Source organism: Salvelinus namaycush, chromosome 12 (assembly GCF_016432855.1).
Source record: "Salvelinus namaycush isolate Seneca chromosome 12, SaNama_1.0, whole genome shotgun sequence".
Lineage (NCBI taxonomy): Eukaryota > Metazoa > Chordata > Actinopteri > Salmoniformes > Salmonidae > Salvelinus > Salvelinus namaycush.
The window spans coordinates 14,472,006-14,492,877 of NC_052318.1; the positions used below are offsets into that span (position 1 = coordinate 14,472,006).

The following is a 20,872-nucleotide window of genomic DNA, read 5'->3' on the forward strand; positions in this document are numbered from 1 at the left end:
ACTTTATTTTAAGAATGTGAAATGTCAGAATAATAGTAGAAAGAATGATTTATTTCAGCTTTTATTTCTTTCAGCACATTCCCAGTTGGTCAGAAGTGTACATAAACTCAATTAGTATTTGGTAGCATTGCCTTTAAATTGTTTAACTTGGGTCAAACGTTTTGGGTAGCCTTCCACAAGCTTCCCACAATAAGTTGCGTGAATATTGGCCCATTCCTCCTGACAGAGCTGATGTAACTGAATCAGGTTTGTAGGCCTCCTTCCTTGCACACGCTTTTTCAGTTCTGCCCACAAAGTTTCTATGGGATTGAGGTCAGGGCTTTGTGATGGCCACTCCAATACCTTGATTTTGTTGTCCTTAAGCCATTTTGCCACAACTTTGGAAGTATGTTTGGGGTCATTGTCCATTTGGAAGACCCATTTGCAACCAAGCTTTAACCTCCTGACTGATGTCTTGAGATGTTGCTTCAAAATATCCACATAATTTTCCTCCCTCATGATGCCATCTATTTTGTGAAGTGCACCAGTCCCTCCTGCAGCAAAGCACCCCCACAACATGATGCTCCCAACCCCCATGCTTCACGGTTGGGATGGTGTTCTTCAGTTTGCAAGCCTCCCACTTTTTCCTCCAAACATAACAATGGTCATTATGGCCAAACAGTTCTATTTTTGTTTCATCAGACCAGAGAACATTTCTGTCAGGTGGCAGGTGTCCTTCCCCTCTAGCAACCTCCCTAGCAACCTATCAGTGGCCTGGTAGCAGAGGTCACTGGCAGTTTGGGGAGACAGTTTATGAGCCCCTAGTCATCCTGGCACTATAGGGGGAATGGGTGGAGTGAGCTGCATGAAGTTTTAAAACTCACAGGCAGGGAAATCCATAACAGCAAGGATGCACAAGGCCAGCTAGTTAACATTAGCCTACTACATCTAGCAACACGTTGAACTTCAATCCTCTCAGGCCAGGGGAACAATGTATGCATTTATGGTTGGATCAGAATCACTGTTATAATCATTGGCCAGTACAAAGAATTAAGTAAAACCACAAGTCCAAATTCCTATCTCCATCCATGGCCAATTTAGGACTGATTTTTTGGGACAACGACACAATGACATGCAACAATTAAACTTATTTATGACGTTTGGCTTCTGATGTGAAGTGATTGGTGTGAAGCCAAATCCAAACTGGTTTCCCTTTACACTTTTTTTGGTGCGTCAGGATCATTCACAGTTGAGCTCACTCGGTTTAGCTGAAGGCTGATTGGCTATTATTAGTATTTATTTTTTATCAAAGGAGGCCAAATGTTCGCTCGCTGCTCTTGCATGGTTAGAGCATTGGGCCAGTAACCCAAAGGTTGCTGGATCGAATCCTCGAGCTGACAAGGTAAAAATCTGTCGTTCTGCCCCTGAGCAAGGCAGTTAACCCACTGATCCCCCCCCCCGGGCGCCGAAGACGTGGATGTTGATTATGGCAGCCCCCCGCACCTCTCTGATTCAAAGGGGTTGGGTTAAATGTGGAAGACACATTTCAGTTGAATGCATTCAGTTGTTAAACTGACTAGGTATCCCCCTTTCCCGTTTCTCTTTCCATTCAATGCTATGGGCGGCAACAATGTCATACTCTTTTTGACCAGACAGCATCAGTTAGATGGGCTACACATACTGAGACAGAGGGGCGCTGTTTTGTTCACTTGGATGTTTTCTAGCGTGAGATACATTCAGCCTCTTGCAAATTGAAGGAAATTTATGAAACACCTAGATCAATTATTTTCTTTCTTGGTAATTTTTTGGGGGAAGCCTTGGCATCCATGAATATACACCACTGTTACAAGTGGACCTAAACCATGCCAGGAAAATTCACCCCACACCATAACATATTATTTGTATACCTCATTTACTCAAGTGGTTCCTTTATTTAGTCAATTACCAGTTGCCTACAGTCGGGAAGGCTGCAATTTGGCCAGCATGCCACCAAATATAGCCTACAGCTTGTTGCTTTGTGGCCATAGACATGTAATCCATAGAAGGGTTATGGAACCCCTGGCAGTTTGACTATTAAACTTGTGTGTACCCTAGCAATGGCTGCCAGTCCTGGTTACTGCCATCTATGGATTTTAATCCGGCCATGAAAACATCACTAAGCCTTGACACATTTCTGGTAGCATTCGTGCGAAACTGAAAGCGCAAACCACCGCATTTAACCATGGCAAGTTGACTGGTAATATGGCAGAATATAAACAGTGTAGTTATTCACTCCGCAAGGCAATCAAACAAGCTAAACGTAAGTATAGAGATAAAGTGGAGTCGCAATTCAATGGTTCAGACACGAGACGTATGTGGCAGGGACTACAGACAATCCCGGACTACAAAAGGAAAAGCAGCCACGTCGCTGAGACCGAAATCTTGCTTCCGGAAAGGCTAAACACATTCTTCGCAAGCTTTGAGAATAAGACAGTGCCACCAACGCAACCCGCTACCAAGGACTGTAGGCTCTCCTTCTCCGTGGCCGAAGTGAGTAAAACATTTAAACGTGTTAACCCTCGCAAGGCTGCCGGCCCAGACGGCATCCCTAGCCGCGTCCTCAGAGCATGCGCAGACCAACTGGCTGGTGTGTTTACGGGCATATTCAATCTCTCCCTATCCCAGTCTGCTGTCCCCACATGCTTCAAGATGGCCACCATTGCTCCTGTACCAAAGAAGGCAAAGATAACTAAACTTAATGACTATCGCCCCGTAGCACTCACCTCTGTCATCATGAACTGCTTTGAGAGACTAGTCAAGGATCATATCACCTCTACCTTACCTGCCACCCTAGACCCACTTCAATTTGCCTCCACTCGCGTGCTCAGCCCCCTCCTGTACTCCCTGTTCACCCATGGCTGCGTGGCCAAGCACGCATCCAACTTTTTTGAGGGAACATTGATCATAAGTGGCTTGTTTTCGCTTGTTCTTTATACCATGTCTTGTTTCGAGGTGTTTTAACTGATTTCATGTCAATGCTAATGTGGCTAAAATTCACTAGCTAGCTAACCAACAACTGTAACAATCTATTTGAGAGACAAGTGCTCATTATGCAAATGTATTTAATGCTTTCAATAAACATTGGAGACTAAATATTGCTTACATGTTGTCAACATCTAAGCCAACCCCGTCTACTTTGTTCCATAGTTGTGCACTAGTCGCTAAACAACCAACCACTCTGTTAAGGTTGGTTGAATAATGGTTTATAAATACACTTAAAATGGTCATAAGACAAACTCTTATTCCATCATGTAATCTTGCAAGGGTTTCACTGTTGAGGAACATTCTCACTTTTGGACTTGATGCATTGGTGCAATTATTTATTTATCCCAGGAAATAAGGCATCATGTCAAGATCTGCTCATCTATGCAACACGCTCAAAATAACGTCAACCTCGAATGTGCCCACGTGTTGACACTAACGTCATGTAACAGTGCGAAAATAATGGGGTCGAAAAGGTCAGTGTGCAAAATCCAGACATGAAAGATTGACGCGAAAGAAACTAAGTGTTGTAGGTAAAAAATGGCAACACAGGAGAGAGAAAGTAAGTTTTCCATGCTATGTGTTAAGCTTTTTTGGATACATGAATTCTGCTGGACGATTTGGCATAGGTAGTTAGCTAGCGTTTAGCTAGCGTCAACACAAGCACTATCATTGTTAGCTGGATAACATAACAACTAGCTGGGCCTGGCTAGCTATATGCCTAAACTATAGAAATCATGATGATGATGATAACTAGGGGTAATGTATAGTGTCTATGAAAACTGTCATACTCTTCTTCTCTGATTAAAAAACATGAGCTGGCGCACCCAGAAAAATGTGTTTGTGTGGAGGTGCTGACTAACGGCAGTTTATTTTGATAGTTTATACTCTTCTTCTCTACCAAAGATTCCCAAAATGTCTCAGACTCCAGGAATGGGAAAATGCTTACAAGAAAGAAACGGATGAAGACAGAGACTGAGTTGTCGATTTCCATTGTTTCTTGTAATGTTAAAAACGGAAGAAAAAGACAATCATGTTTTTCTAAAGTAGCTAGCTATCTAGGCTACTCACCATATTATAGGCTACAGATTTGAGTCACCTCTAGAATAGTTATTTTTATGTTATTGAGTAGACCTATATATCTTTGTTTAATGTAATTAATGTAATTATTAATCTAACAACAAAAATCCTTATTGTTTTGTAAGAAATATAAGGTATTTTTACATGTTGCAATAAAATTGACTAAAGTAGAAGCTCTTATTTTGTTTGTAGGTATTTTCAATTGGTAATGAGTAATTATATAGAAATGTATCATTAGGTAACTATAAAGTTACACTTCACTTTAAATAGCTAAATCCTGTGTAAGAACTATCGACAACTTTGTATTTATTACAGATATGTAAGTACACCTCAAGATATCCTTCATTTTAACTAGCCAAATCCTGTGTAACACTTAGTAATTACATTGTACTTATGCAGATATTACATGTACTCTCTGGTGTACTTGTGGGTTTGTCCTCTGACTCGTATGGCAAGGAGGTTTAGGTTGTCATAATGGGTAATCTAGATTAAAAAACATGAGCTGGCACACACCCAGAAAATTTAGTTGGTGTGGAGGTGCTGACTAACGGCGAATAACGGTAACATACACATTAATTATACATTTGTTTTGAAATTATAATCTGTTATGACACCCATATGGTAGACCCCAGTCAGTGAGGTTTGTCTATGTCTGATCTGTTATTGTAAACCCAACCAAATTAACCCAGATGGTACACTTTTGGGGGGAAAGTGCTAGCAACCACATTGAGGCGAGATTTTGAAGAGTGCACATTCACGGTTAGGTAATTAAAGCCTATTGATCCGCCAACCTTTGTAATCTTGGACACCCAGCACATCTGTCTACAAGAGATTTCAACCTTGTGACAGTTATTACTGAATCAGATGCAGCTGAGAAGAAACTACACACTGAATTGGAGATTTTAGGGGAAACTTGCCCATGTGTAACAAGTATTTGTTACTCCTCTGTAATTACAGACCGCAATAACTACCAGTTACATGTTGTTATTACAGTGTAACTATGAGCTATTACAATTAACTACAATACTTGTTATAGTGTAATTAAACATGCAATTACACTGTAATAAGGACCCCTTAAAATGAAGTGTTACCCTACTTTCTTAAGAAGACATTCCTATCGACAGTACATGAGAACATTTTCAATTTCACCATTTCAGGTCAGTTCTCTAAGGAAGCTTGCGAGGGATGTTGCCAAAGGTTTTCTGAGAAACTTCAAAGTTGGTCGGATGGTGATTTGTTTGTTTGTTCGCGTACATCAGTCCCATAATACCAGAAGAGTAAAGATAGATATATGATACCACTGTGCCGTCACTGGAATGTAACCAGACGCTTCCATGAAAAAGAGGATGAAGATAACAGATGATATCACAACAGCTCTTACAGCAGAAAAATACAATTTCTTATCATACTCAAGCATCAGTGGTAAAACATTTTGGCAAATGCGATGACCACCTTAGGGTTTCTGAGGTGAGGACCCTGGTGGTTGACGAAATGATTTCCAATTGCTGTTCCTCTCAGTTCCAATTAGTGTCTAAACACGTTACATGAGATCTGAATGATTGGTAGTAATAATAGTAAAAACTTCCAATGGCATGTTTTCATGGATGCCAAGGGAAGCCAGGCCTCCCCAAAAATCTAACTGAAAACTGTCTGAGATTGTAGCTCACCATAACAGCACTGTTGCAGACTACAGGGAACATTGTCAGTTTCAATGATCTGATATCCATTTATCCAGAAATGTATTCAATACCTTCACTGTAGGAAAAGCAGCTTTATTGGAATCTCACACTTAAATGAGTAATAATCAAAAATACTTAACCTTGTCAGCCAAAAGCAGAAAACACTGGAAAACAATATTGACATGTCAATCACATTGTACAGGTATGAGCTGGAAAGTTTGCACAGTGATTCCTTCATTCAAATGGAAAGTTAAATCAGCATTAGAATACAATAAAAAAAGTGATTTGGGAGTTCAGGTATGTACATCATACACATACAGTGTTTCATATTGAAGTATGGGATTTCCTGTCTGAAAGTGTCGTTCAATTCAAATTGTGACCTAGTTTCTTCATACACTAAAACATTTACAAAAAGGAAACTATATGAATACATAAAACTGACCAGGTTAGAGTGAAGATAAACGTTCAAATAAGTTTTATCTACAAAATAAGTATTGTTACTGTTAAAAAATAATTCATTTGTGCTATGTGGTCAGTGTTGTCGTGGAAATTCAGTACAGAGAGAAACTTGGTCATTTCTTCAAACATTCATCTTTATGTAATATCGATTAATTACTGCAATAATGAAACCGTCGGCTGAGAGCCTAACTGATAAGGAAAAAACAGATATTATATAGGCCCTAAAAATGCTTAGTCAGTCATTTCTAACCTTCCCATAAGCCCCCTTGTTTCATGTCCTGGTTATCTGCACGGGATGTTGTTTAACTTCCAACCCAGCTTAGTTTCCCAGATGCCAGGAAGATGAGACAATGAGGCATTGTTCTAAACTCTTCCAGGTTATCTCTATCTCGGGTCACACAAACCCCATCTTGGAAAACAATATTGACATGTCAATCACATTGTACAGGTATGAGCTGGAAAGTTTGCACAGTGATTCCTTCATTCAAATGGAAAGTTAAATCAGCATTAGAATACAAGAAAAAAAAAGTGATTAGGGAGTTCAGGTATGTACATCATACACATACAGTATGTTTCATATTGAAGTATGGGATTTCCTGTCTGAAAGTGTCGTTCAATTCAAATTGTGACTTAGTTTCTTCATACACTAAAACATTTACAAAAAGGAAACTATATGAATACATAAAACTGACCAGGTTAGAGTGAAGATAAACGTTCAAATAAGTTTTATCTACAAAATAAGTATTGTTACTGTTAAAAAATAATTCATTTGTGCTATGTGGTCAGTGTTGTCGTGGAAATTCAGTACAGAGAGAAACTTGGTCATTTCTTCAAACATTCATCTTTATGTAATATCGATTAATTACTGCAATAATGAAACCGTCGGCTGAGAGCCTAACTGATAAGGAAAAAACAGATATTATATAGGCCCTAAAAATGCTTAGTCAGTCATTTCTAACCTTCCCATAAGCCCCCTTGTTTCATGTCCTGGTTATCTGCACGGGATGTTGTTTAACTTCCAACCCAGCTTAGTTTCCCAGATGCCAGGAAGATGAGACAATGAGGCATTGTTCTAAACTCTTCCAGGTTATCTCTATCTCGGGTCACACAAACCCCATCTTGGAAAACAATATTGACATGTCAATCACATTGTACAGGTATGAGCTGGAAAGTTTGCACAGTGATTCCTTCATTCAAATGGAAAGTTAAATCAGCATTAGAATGAAATAAAAGGAACACACCACATCTTGTCTATGAAATGCCAACTTTAGGTTTTTATCAGCAAGCCATTGTCAGCTCAAGCGAAACCCATTTTCCTTGACCATACGCCCAGACTAACTGCAGGAAGCTAGAGTGGAAACCATCTCTTTAACAGTTGCCAGCCCAAGCTTCAAAAGACTCCTCTCAGTTAACTTAGAAAGGAAGAAAGAGAGTCCTAAGAACCTTACTCTATTTCATAAAACAACCATTTGGTGCATAAACATAACATAATCTTGTAATTATGCTATCACAGTTCTTCAAAGTACTGTTCTGTTTTCTCTTTGATAACTTGGTCATTGTGATCTGTGCGCATCACTGAAAGTTTATGGGCTCTATTCAACCCGTATCGCGGAAGATCAGCGTTACAACGTGATTGAAATTGAAAGGCAACGTTCCTGCGTTAGCGGAGACTGTATTCACACGGTAAACACTGCAAATGCCGGCTCAATCGGAAATTACCTTTACATTTCTATTACGCTTCAGCACTACAGATTGAACAGAGCCCTGAATGTATGTAAGTCTCCCATTTACATCAGTAAATGATTAAATCCGAGTTATGCATGTGGATCTCAAGTTAGGATTCATGTCAAGTGCTTGTTGATCAATGTCAGTTCATATGCTGTCAGTTATGAGGCAATAATGACTTAAAATGCAGGAACTGAAGGACCTGTCTGCTGTATTAAGTGCTAAGGGGTGAATCCTGACTTCAAATTTTCTAAGTCAAAATCATATTTGAGTGGAAATTAGGATTTGCCCCTTAGACTGTGTATAAGCAATACATACAAATAGACGTGGCCACTAAACCATCACAAACATTTGTCTCAGATCATTTAACTGAACCTGAATCTAAATCAAAGAGTAAGTAAGGGTGGCCAGAAGCCTACTTTTCTCATGCTTCAAATGACAGGAGACTACGGGTAGTGATAATTCATCAGAACACTAGAAGTCTCTATTTAGTTCATAAGAAGTCTTGTTTCACTATCTGTTTCTAACCAGTAATTACAGGCCATCAACTGTGGAATGTAAGCCTGTGGAATGTAAGCCTTGATGTGATTCTATCATGTCTCATCTGCACTTGATATGGAATCTCCTCCCTCTTTGTATCTGTGTGGTATACCTGTCACAGAGCACACAGCATTGTGCAATTCTATATCTCCAAAATGGCACCCTACTCCCTATATAGTGCACTACTTCTGTTCAGAGCCTTGGTCAAAAGTAGTACACTATAGGGAATAGGTTGCCATTTGGGACACAACCACAGAGTTGACAGTGAGGTTCCTCATCTGACAGTCTTGTTGAGGTCATTGTCAGGATCGAGGCCAAATGGAAGATAAGCAAAATATGCAGGCTGGCAGGTTCCTAAAGGTGCCATTTATAAAAAACAATAGGAACTCACGGAAACCTTCCATTGAAGCAAGGTCACTAAAGTGAGCAAATGTGTACAGTACCGTTCAAAAGTTTGGAGTCACTTAGAAATGTCCTTGTTTTTGAAAGAAAAGCAAAATTTTTGTCCATTAAAATAACATCAAATTGATCAGAAATACAGTGTAGACATTGTTAATGTTGTAAATGACTATTGTAGCTGGAAATGGCAGATTTTTTATGGAATATCTACATAGGCATTTCTCTTATCACTCTTGTGGTCTATAGATGGGGGAGGGAGTTGTAAGTACTTTCATCCAATAGTAGCAGGCTATGGGAACATGATTCAGTCAACTGCCTATCATCAGGCAGCAGCCCAGGTTCTGGGGTGAAGTTTCCCCTAGGTACAGAGCTAGGATCAGCTTCTCCTCACCCAATACTAACTTTAACCATTAGTATAACTGACCCATGATCAGCGTCTAGTGGCAACTTCCACCTACACTTCAGTGTGTCTTCTTTGGTGGCCACTGGGTGACAGTGACACAACCGTGGTAGCTGACACTGCGTGACATGGGCTTCTCGTCTGTCAGCTTTCCGCTCTCAGGACAGTAGGCCCAAACCTGGTCGGTGGCCGAGGCACAACTATCTCTCCCCCCGACGATGTAGACCTTCCCCTCACACACAGTCAGGCCACAGCTCTCCTGATAGACAGACACAGAGACATAAGGGTCAGGGGCCTTATTCATAAAGCGTCTCAGAGTAGGAGTGCTGATCTAGGATCAGGTCGCCCCTGTCCCTGTGATCTTGTTCATTATGTTCCAAAAGATAAAACTGATCCTAGATCAGCACACCTACTCTGAAAAGCTTAATGAAAACCGTCCCAGGTTTCCTTTCCTTGGATAATATGTAATTTGGAACTTCCTGACTGAATGAATTTCAACCCATACAAGCCAAACTAATATGTGACAGGCAGCTCCAAAATCATGTGGCTTTAGAAGCTTTACACCCTACAAATGATAAATGAATGGCCTACTGCTCCTCAACTCCTGTTTCTTCTCATATGTGGCCAAATCAGAAATTATAATCACATTCGCTGTACACGGGTGTCTATACGGGTGTCTACATGGGGGTTGTTTTTGTTGTGATTTCAACAATTGTGATTGTAAATCCTTATCTGGCAACTGACAAACAGGAGTTGTCAAAAGCAAAGTGATTTCCCTATTTTATGTAACCCACTGGTTACACCTACTAGTTTAGTATCAAATTCACTTACCAGTTTCATTGGCAAGTCCACCACTTTGCTCCAGTTGTCTGTCTTTGGTGTGTAGCTGTAAATCTGGTCCAGGAGGCCTCCCACCACATAGATGGTGTTATTGTGTGCGGTGGCATTGATGCATCTCTGAGAGAAGGGACAGGATGACACATACCGCCATTGGTCCTCTTCTGTGCTATAGCACTGAACCTGCATGGACCATAGAATTACATTTATAACATACACTATGACCAAAAGTATGTGGACCCCTGCTTGTCGAGCATCTCATTCCAAAATCACTGGTATTAATATGGAGTTGGTCCCCCCTTTGCTGCTACAACAGCCTCCACTCTTCTGGGTAAGCTTTCCACTAGATGTTGGAACATTGCTGCGGGGACTTACTTCAATTCAGCCACAAGAGCATTAGTAAGGTCGGGCACTGATGTTGGGCGATTAGGTCTGGCTCGCAGTCTGCATTCCAATTCATCCCAAAGGTGTTCGATGGGGTTGAGAGCAGAGCTCTGTGCAGGCCAGTCAAGTTCTTCCACACCGATCTCGACAAACAACTTCTGTATGGACCTCACTTTGGGGACAGAAAAGGGCCTTCCCCAAACTGTTGCCACAAAGTTGGAAGGACAGAATCATCTGGAATGTCATTGTATGCTGTAGCGTTAAGATTTCCCTTCACTGGAGCAATGGGGCCTAGCCCCGAATCATGAAAAACAGCCCCTGACCATTATTCCTCCACCCCCAACCTTTACAGTTGGCACTATGCAGTTGGTGATCTTAGGCTTGTGTGCGGATGCTTGGGCATGGAAACCCATTTCATTAAGCTCCTGACGAACAGTTCTTGTGCTGACGTTGCTTCCAGAGGAAGTTGGGAACTTGGTAGTGAGTGTTGCAACTGAGCGAGGACAGACTATTTTTACTCGCTACGCACTTCAGCACTCTGGTGTCCCATTCTGTGAGCTTGTGTGGCCTACCACTTCGCGGTTGAGCCGTTGTTGCTCCTAGACATTTCCACTTCACAATAACAGCACTTACAGTTGACCGGAGCAGCTCTAGCAGGGCAGAAATTTGATGAACTGATATGTTGGAAAGGTGGCATCCTAGGACGGTGCCACGTTGAAAATCACTGATCTCTTCAGAGGGGTCATTCTACTGCCAATGTTTGTCTATGAAGATTGCATGGCTGTGTACTCGATTTTATACACCTGTCAGCAACGGGTGTGGCTGAAATAGCCGAATCCACTCATTTGAAGGGGTGTCCAAATACTTTTGTATATATATTGTATAAAACAATAGGATCTCTATGGTATGGACAGCACAAGCAGGGTTGTTTAAGAGAAGGTTAAACAAAAAATTAGGTGTGCTAGAGATATAGAGATCACATATTAGGGATTACATTTTTTTTTTAACATATGCATGTGTATATAAATAGCAAATTTTCCCTTTATTATGTATTATTAGACATTTAGTATGCCTTTAAAGGGTTTTCTTATAATACATTACTTTTGGGGATGGTTTCCTGATTACAGATTAAGGCTAGTCTAGGAGTAAAACGAATTCTCAATGGAGAATCTCTATTGAAACTGCTTTTTAGTCCAGGACTATTCTGTGTCTGGGAAACTGGCCTAAAATGCACTGAACTTCTATGGACAGTAAAAGTAGGGTCTTGTAAGAAATGGCTAAACACTACATTTGACTAATAGTATTGTGTGTGGCTTCCACATCAGCAGAACAACAGCAGATCCACTCGACACAAATAGTGTGTCTGTTTTGTATGCAAATACTAAATGAGGGGGTTCTTAATGGAGTATGATAGTATTGACAGTTTGGAATGCTGCTGGTTTCCTGGAATCCATTCTAAGAATCGTGTTAAGGCAAGCCCTAAGGCAACAAAAGAAAAGCATCTTTTGATCTTCAGAATTTGGTTATAGCCTACAGTCCAATGAGCATTACAGTATAGAGAACATCTTCAAATGGACAACAAGATGTAACATGAAAGTAAGTAATGTGATTCTGAAGGTGTTCTTTGGAAAAGGTCACTTCCATGACCACTTCCACAAAACTTTCCAAGAAATTCCACAAAAGCAAAGCAAGGCTCTCTATGTCAGAATTTAAGAACCTTGGTTGACATTTAATATATCTACATCGGGAGTACTTGTCATTCCATAATCCAGCTATTGTTTGTTTAAACCGTTGTCTAAGTGTGGTGTAGGCTAGAATATTTATTTTTATTTTATTTAACCTTTACTTAACTAGGCAAGTCAGTTAAGAACAAATTCTTATTTCACAATGATGGCCTACCCCGACCAAACCCTCCACTAACCGGACGACGCTGGGCCAATAACGATGCTGGGCCAATAACAACAACACGTGCTGGTAGATGATGAAATGTCAACTATATTGCTATTCTGTTCTTAAACGTTAACCGTGATTTCATGATACGTGTGAAGTAAAGCAAATCGCTTTAATGTAATAGTTTACCTCAACTCTCAATACCCTTTTCACACTACCATACCACCCAAACCGTACTGTGCTGGCTCAGGTCTTTTCGTTTCTTTTCACACATGGTTCCAGCAACTATGGTGGATGCGTAACTCAGTTCGCCTCAGTTCAGTATTCTGAAAGGGTAATCTAACCTCTACTGTATGCCTGACCCGTTTCGGTGGGAAATTTCCCATAGGTACAGATCTTTTGCCCGTGCTACAGATGCCTATATTGGTCCATTAATACAGGACTAGTAAAGGCCCAGTATATAAATATAAAATACATTATTAATGTATATATTTTTATTCCGATTTTTCACAGGGGATGCAGCATCCTCAGCACCCCTACTTCCTGCGGCTATGTCATGAAATTGCACAAGTGGGGGGGTGGGCATTTCCTCTTTTGTTCTCTATTGCTCCTCTATTGTTCCTCAAGCGAGGAGGCCGATGGCATAACGGAATCCCATCAGACTAACTCCTTGAATACCCTACTCCTTGAAGTTTGCAGTGTACTTTCATGTATTTATATTTGTGATATCGCTTTTCAACATTAAAAGTTAAAAAAAATGCTGGAGGGGGTCTATTAGTGGGGGAAATGCAAAACTGACCCATGATCAGCGTCTAGGGGCAATTTCGCTCTACACCACAGATTCCAGCTCACCTTGTTGGTATTGCAGTCATTGTTCACGGCCCCACCAATGACGTAGAGCTTGCCAGAGCAGCCCACAAGAGCCGCTGAGCTCACGGCCAGCAGTAAAGGGGCTACAGTCCGCCACTGGTTGTCGTAGACGCTGTAGCACTCCACATTGGACAAGCGCTCCAGCCCGTTGAAGCCTCCCACTGCATACAGCTACAACCACAAACACACGCACACAGCTTAACTCAGTACAATTCTTATTCTACCCAGTCTATGGTCAAATTGCAAACCAGCCTGCTCGGACTCTACAAATATTCATTATGGAAGAAATCCTAAGCGCTCACAATGCTGACTTTGACTTAATCACAAATGGATGTCAATTATTATGGGGCTTTGTATCCACAAAGGGAGGCAACTGGAACAAAGGCAGGCTCACCTTTCCAAGCAGAGCAGCCATCTTGTGCCTCCACCTGGCCTTGGCCAAGGAGGCGACGCGAACCCAGTGGTCCACCTGGGGCATGTACTTCCACACATCCGAGCTATTCAACTGGCCTCCTGCAGAACGATACAATCAAGTCAGGGTCAATATGAAGGCTATCAAGCATCTCAGAGTAGGAGTGCTCATCTAAGATCAGTTTTGCCATTTAGATCACAATGAATAAGATTTAATGGACAGTCCTACTCTGAGACTCGTGATACATATAGCCCCATATTTCAGAACTGAGACAGTGGCCATGTTTAATAACTTTCAAAAATGCCACTGTATTCCCTTGCCTTGGGTTTTCTTATAGGCTTTGGACATGCCTGTCTGGGTAAATAAATCTAGAGCAGAGATGCTATGGAAAAGTAGTTAAAGACAAACCACATTGAAGAAAAACATGCATTTCCCTTTGAATAGCAGAAGCTCTGTCCGTTGACAGTAGAACTGACGTAAGGTGTAAAAACAGGTTTGACAGCAATGTGCTTTGCACAATAACAAACATGGCTTGTTCACAGCTATTGCCCTGATAAAGTATGAATAGCTTATTATCTAGGGGACAGTTCCTAAACATCTACCATTACATAATACAAATAATTTGGTAGCACTTTACATTACAGCATGGGATAAAGTTGTAATAACATGGTAATAGTATGTTCACAAGTAATTGTCAAAGATAAAATACTAATATAAACCTATAGTAATATGCACCATCGTCTCATCTTGTGACGATCAACATTTCCTTATAACAGTGGCACACCTGACACGTATACTTCATTCTGCAGCTCACAACTGGCAAACTCGGACTTAGAGTATCCTGGGATGGTGGCACCGGGCACCCACTCTTTGGTGTAAGGGTTGAATTTCTCAGTGAAGGACAGTCTGGAGAAGCCGTTTCTGTCACAGCCTCCGATCACCACGATGACCTCCGCTCTCCCCATGCACCTGAGCACAGACAGACCGACAGAGTGAATATATTTGAACTGAAAAACTGAGAACAAACTGGACAACAATACAGACTCCCTGAATATGTACTAGTACTTTTACAAATTAATGTGACTATTAGTGATATGAGTCTACAGCAGAGAGACATACCAGAACTGTATTTTCGCTCATAGAAGAATTCCCTCTTCTCTCTCCTTTACTTTGTTTTGTTTTCAGGTTAGAAAAAGGGTAGCAAAATCCTGGTCCTGAAAGAAGCTATGTTCCAGCCTAGCACTTGATTTAACCAAATAGTTTATCATCAATACTTTAATTAGCTGAACTAAATGTGTTTGCATTGGGCTGGGAAAAAAGCCTCCACACCCTGTAGCGATTCAGGACCAGTGTTAGCGACCACTATAGAGCATTATTGTACATACATACATAAGGCTGGCTGATGTTTTTGACACCAATGGCTTTAATACTGACTTTCTCGGTCTGGTCCGCACAGAGTCCACTTCCCTCCCCAGGACATGGTACATCCTGGCCTCCTGCAGCAGTGGCCGGCACTCCCTGCAGTCCTGGACCAGGTCGTCCGACTCTATCACATTGACGAAGAAAACAGGGTCCACCAGAGGCAGACGCACCAGCTCCAACAGCTCCTGGAGGGCCCCTTTCCTTTCTGTGGGCACGTGGTGCACCCATTTCAGCACTGCCTCCACCAACACCTCCTCCTTGTCCACCTGGAGTTGCTCGCTGGTCAGAAGCTCCACCACACGCTCTTTGGCTAAGCTCAGGAACTCTTCGTGCTTGTAGACCTCCACAAAGTCCCTGTACAACATAGTCTGGCACTTGTCTGCCAGAGGCGTGATGAGGTACGAGCTAGCGAAGTCCATGATGCCTAGGCAGTTGGAGTGGTCCATACGCTCCTCCAGGAACTGCACACACGCCTTGCTGAGCACGCTGACACCCAGCATGTCGGCGGCGCCGAACACGCTTCCCACGTTGGCCTCATCCAGCGCCGCCTTGCCCTCATACACGAAGTTGAGCACCGTCTCCATGGTGGAGGCACCTATGCCCTGGATGCGCACCAGCTGCTGGCGGCTCTCGCGCAGCTGCCCGTTGAACATCGTGCGGAAGTAGATGCTGCCGGCGCTGAGGATGGCGCGGTGGCATGGGAACTCACTGCTGTCCACCTGTAGGACCATGTCGGTGAAGGTGCCGCTGCGGCGGTAGACGTTGAGCACCTGGAGGATCTGTTCTGCGTGGCGTGGGCCCTCGCAGAAGCTCATCTCTTTCCACTGGGGTTGTTGGTCGCCCTGAGGCAGAGGTTGAGGCTCGCCAGCACTTCCAAACCCCATGGCGAGGAATGGACGAGGGAGCTGGAGGGAGGGAGAGAGAAAGAGTGAGGGAAGATGAGAGTAGAGAAAGGCTTAAAATTATTGGATTAATTAATGTTGTACAGTTCTAGGTCTAATCTATTTTTTTTTCATTTGGTGTTAAGACTTCGACATTGAATAAAGCTGATTTTAACATTTGAATTAAAGTGAAATCTGACTTTGATTTTATGGTGAACTATCCCTTTCATTGCATATGCTTTATAATTAAAGTCCCTTTTGCAATGTTAAAAAAAAATTGTACACAGAATAAGACCAGATACCCCATAAGAAAACTATTGCCACTGTAGCATACATTTTATGGTTGCTCGTTTTGAATTGGTAGACGATTGCGCACCGATAACACAATAATAAGCCCTCTACATGCACAGGCGGCACAGCATGAAATTTGATAGCCATGCACAGCAGCTGCTCCCTGCACGATAATATCACGGCGGGGACAGCCAATCAGCCTTCCAGGCAGCATGCGCTGTTATGGTTCTGATCCACACCCTTTGTCAATCTATTGAGAAAAAAACGTGTATAGGCTATACAGCATTCACAACCTGGTCGTTGGCTTTTTTTGAATGTGGTATATAAAAAGTAAAAATCCAAACGGAGTGTTTTCTTTATTTTGTACCATCATGAAATAATAGGCTATTTAGTTATTGACTGGAACAAACGTATTATTTGAATACAAATAAGATTAAACATACACTGCATAATACGAAACTATGGTTTGTTGTTCAGATAATTAATATTTTCCATTAAAAAAATTACATTCGCCTACAATATAACTGTTTTCCAAATAAGTGTTTCTTTGGTTAAACTAGACACTCACATGCAAACTTATTTTCTGGAAAAAAATAGGCTAGACCTAAATGAATACAATAAGGTAATAAACGAAAAATCAGCCATGCACAATAGCACAAAATATTATAAAATGTACCTTCAAGACTTCACCTGGCATGGATTGGAAATTAGGCTATGTTGCCTAAAACCAATAACGGTCGATCATTCACCGACAAGAGCAACTGTTCAGGTATCCTACAAAGGAAGTTACACACTAGGCTTTTTATATGATTGCCGACAGGGAAGATGCGAATACAGAAAATAAACAATAACCTGGAAGTTCACGTGAGGTATCCTGTGCAATAATAACCGTTGCCTAGCCTACCTGTCTCGACCACTGAGGTAGCGACTGAAAGAAAGGGGGAGGAGCGTGGACAGCATCAGTTATGTCCAACAAACACAAAGGGGATAAATTATTTGGCTTTGCCAGTAGGTCTACTGTGTAATTAGACGTATATTCCCCCACCCCCTTGTTACCCAGACCCAGTGCTTTTCACAGCCTACACAAAGCAGATGATTTCAGGTTTGTCTGAAAGGGGCCATCAGAGGTAGGCCTATTCCTGTTTTTTGGTTGCAAATCACATTTCTCTATGATTTAATAAAATATTATATGATATTCTATTTCATTCTATTATATTACATTCTTCTAAGACCTGAGTAGGGCTCCATGGAGGTGTTTATTGATGTGTGCCTCTCCTCTGATCCTGTGCCCCTATAGGCATACAAAATAATAATAATAGTAATTGTATTTCATTTGTATAGCGCTTCTCATTACAAAAATAATCTCAAACTGCATGAAAAGCAAAAAATACAAAAAACAAATATATATTGATAAGATGGAAATTGAATGTCTCTGGTCAGCTTCAGATGATGGAAAGGGAGTTGATGCAGTTTGGGTTGGAAAGGGTTTTAAATAGTTTTAAATTAGAGTTTTAAATGTTATTTAAAATTAAAAGAACATTATTGTACAATAAACATAATGATATCACCTCTATAATATCACTAGATTTTTTTGCAAAAATAAATAATTAAAAACAGAAATACCTTATTTACATAAGTATCCAGACTCTTTGCTATGAGACTCAAAATTGAGCTCAGTTGCATCCTGTTTCCATTGATCATCCTTCAGATGTTTCCACAACCTGATTGGAGTCCACCTGTGGTAAATTCAATTGATTGGACATGATTTGGAAAGGCACACACCTGTCTATATAAGGTCCCACAGTTGACAGTGCATGTCAGAACAAAAACCAATCCATGAGGTCGAAGGAATTGTCTGTAGATCTCCAAGACAAGATTGTGTTGAGGCACAGATCTGGGGAAGGGTACCAAACAAATTCTGCAGCATTGAAGGACCCCAAGAACACAGTGGCCTCCATCATTCTTAAATTATCAAAGTTAGGAACCACCAAGACTCTTCCTAGAGCTGGCCGCCTGGCCAAACTGAGCAATCGGGTGAGAAGAGCCTTGGTCAGGGAGGTGACCAAAAACCCGATGGACACTCTGACAGAGCTCTAGAGTTCCTCTGTGGAGATGGGAGAACCATCCAGAAGGACAACCATCTCTGCAGCAATCCACCAATCAGGTCTTTATGGTAGTGACCAGACAGAAGCCACTCCTCAGTAAAAGGCACATGACAGCCCGCTTGGAGTTTGCCAAAAGGTACCTAAGGACTCTCAGACCATGAAAAACAAGATTCTCTGGTCTGATAAAACCAAGATTGAACTCTTTGGTCTGAATGCCAAGCATCACCTTTGGTGGAAACCAAATCTAAAAACTTGTTTTTGCTTTGTCATTTAGGAGTATTGTGTTCATATTGATCTGAAAAAAAAATATTGAGTCCATTTTAGAATAAGGTTATAATGTAACAAAAGTGGAAAAAGTGTGTACTTTCTGAATGCACTGTAGGTGTTCCTTTTCTTCATGTGGGAAACGGCAGTGTGGAGTGCAATTGAGATTGTGTCATCTGTGGACACAAAGGGTATAATGAATTAGAGATCTTACCTGAGGGAGAGCAAATTATGGAGGGTATATTGTGGTTGAATCTGTGGCTGACTGGCTGTGTTTGTTTACATATTTCAAAGCCTGTTGTTTGGCTGTTTATTAAAGCCACAATCTGTAATTCGTTTTTCAGCCAAATGGGAGCTCCACCACTTTAACTTTTGCTTCAAAGCTAACTTGTGCTTTAGAAATGTATGGAGCTATAGATGCAAGGACTGATAATATATGACATCAACATTTATTTTATTTTTTTACATATTCTGAAGATAACATTGTTGTGTAGGCTGACCTCATATTTTTGATTGTGATGGGGTAAGAGTTGTACTAAGTTCATGAGGCATTTCTAAGTTAAAGTCTTCAAGAATCAATGGATACGAATCAATCATTCAAATGACCATTGAGAAGCGTGAACTATTTCAGATTCCAAAGCAGTCATTTTCAAAGTGAAGAATTTGCAATCAATGTATGTGCAATCAATTATTTTTGGCACTAGGGGGAGACATAGACCTTGATAGATAAAATAAACATAAACCTGACAAAGGGCTGGTATAAAAACTATAAACCTGACAAAAAGCTGGTTTCGACTCAAACCAACAGTGTGCAGCTGCAGCCCGCAATTCGGGGAGTTCCTGCATGTGGGCATTCCTGCACCCTTCTTGAACACTCCCCTCAAGCATCTCATTGGTTCCTGCATGAACGCCCCCCCCTCGAGCACGATATCTTCTTGCTTGTGTAACACTTTTGAATGTGGGTCAAAAGGGAAATAAAAGTGTTTCAGAGTTTTTTCGCCCCCGCCTGCTGTGTACTGGAGTCATCTTGGCTAACTAGCTAGTGGTAGACAGTGTCCTTGGCTCCTGCCTGCTGAACACCTGCCCTCACCATCGTTAACAGAACTGCGGTATCGCCCCCTCCTCCTGTGTACCTGAGAAAACCGTGCCGACAGGCAGGCCCCAAGGACACTGTCTACCGGAAGCCCCGCCTCCGGCTAGTACAGCAGGCGGGCGCGACACCCTGTGCTAACTAGTTAGTTTGCTAGTAGCAAGCTAGCACATGGTGTCACCCCCCTGCCCGCTGTGTACTGGAGAAAACCGTGCCCGACAGGTGGGGGTGAAGTACACTGTCTACCGGTGTCGGCACCGCCTACCGCTAGCTGGTCCGGTACACAGCAGGCGAGAGGCAGGGGCAACACCATGTGCTAGCTAGCCTGCTGTGTACCGGAGTCCTCCTTAGGACTAGCTGGCTAAGCTAGCACACATTATCCTTCGCTCTCACCTGCCAATCACCCGACCTTGCTATCATTAACAGAACTGCTAAACAGAACTGCGGGAGAACAGTGCCCGACAGGCTGGGGCAAAGGACACTCTACTGGTGTGTACTAGCTATAGCTAGTTACTGTTGATGCCCCCGCCTCTTCTTCTTCTGTTGGGTTTATCTGAGGTTGCCATCCAACGTTATGGTGCATTACCGGCATCTACAGTACTGGCGTGTCCCTGCTTCCCGCTTATGTACTGGAGATATAGCCTAAAAATTGACCAATAGAAGTATAAAGTGGGGTTGATGCAAATGCAGGAATGCCCACATGCAGGAACCCTCTGAATTGCAGGCTGCAGTTGCACCCATCTCACTCAAACAGGTGTGCTCACAAGGTAATATACCTATCCAGAACGGCTCACCCTTTCACATTTAGTGGAGCTAATTCAAAGACGGAGTTAAGCTAATGACAGATATTGACGAAACTTTGTAACATGTAAACTATGGATAGAACTGAATAGACCATTGTTATTGAAGTTGGATATTATCTAGTTGTATCCCTTGGGATAGGCATACCATGTAATGGGATTCCCCATTGTGCTCAATATAACTGGACCGAGGAAGCTGCAAAGGGGACTGCCACAGATGGACTTTCACTTCACTTAATGTACACCTCTGGATGAACTAGGGGAGAGAGGAACATATTTCTGAGATTCAATTCTGGAATGGTACAACACCTCAGAAGACGTCGCCTTTTTGGATGGAAAGGGTG

At 41.8% G+C, this 20,872-nt stretch overlaps 1 protein-coding gene across 1 annotated transcript; it reads right to left on the reverse strand.

Moving 5' to 3' along the window:
- Positions 1–9,011: 9,011 nt before the first annotated feature.
- klhl35 (kelch-like family member 35) lies at positions 9,012–17,173 on the reverse strand. The gene is made up of 7 exons (XM_039005221.1): positions 16,946–17,173; positions 15,110–16,002; positions 14,460–14,644; positions 13,658–13,776; positions 13,246–13,434; positions 10,114–10,302; positions 9,012–9,541 (listed from the first exon to the last, which is right to left on the reverse strand). Exons 1-7 carry the CDS (start codon positions 16,964–16,966, stop codon positions 9,344–9,346), a joined length of 1,794 nt encoding a protein of 597 aa, XP_038861149.1. The 5' UTR covers positions 16,967–17,173; the 3' UTR covers positions 9,012–9,343.
- Between the last annotated feature and the right edge of the window lie 3,699 nt (positions 17,174–20,872).

Coding starts and splice junctions, on each gene's coding strand:
- klhl35 (XM_039005221.1), bottom strand. CDS start 16,966: ATGCCAGGTGAAGTCTTGAAG. Junction 13,777..14,459: donor GAATGAAGTATACGTGTCAG/GTGTGCCACTGT, acceptor ATCGTTCTGCAG/GAGGCCAGTTGAATAGCTCG. Junction 10,303..13,245: donor ATGACTGCAATACCAACAAG/GTGAGCTGGAAT, acceptor TGGTCCATGCAG/GTTCAGTGCTATAGCACAGA.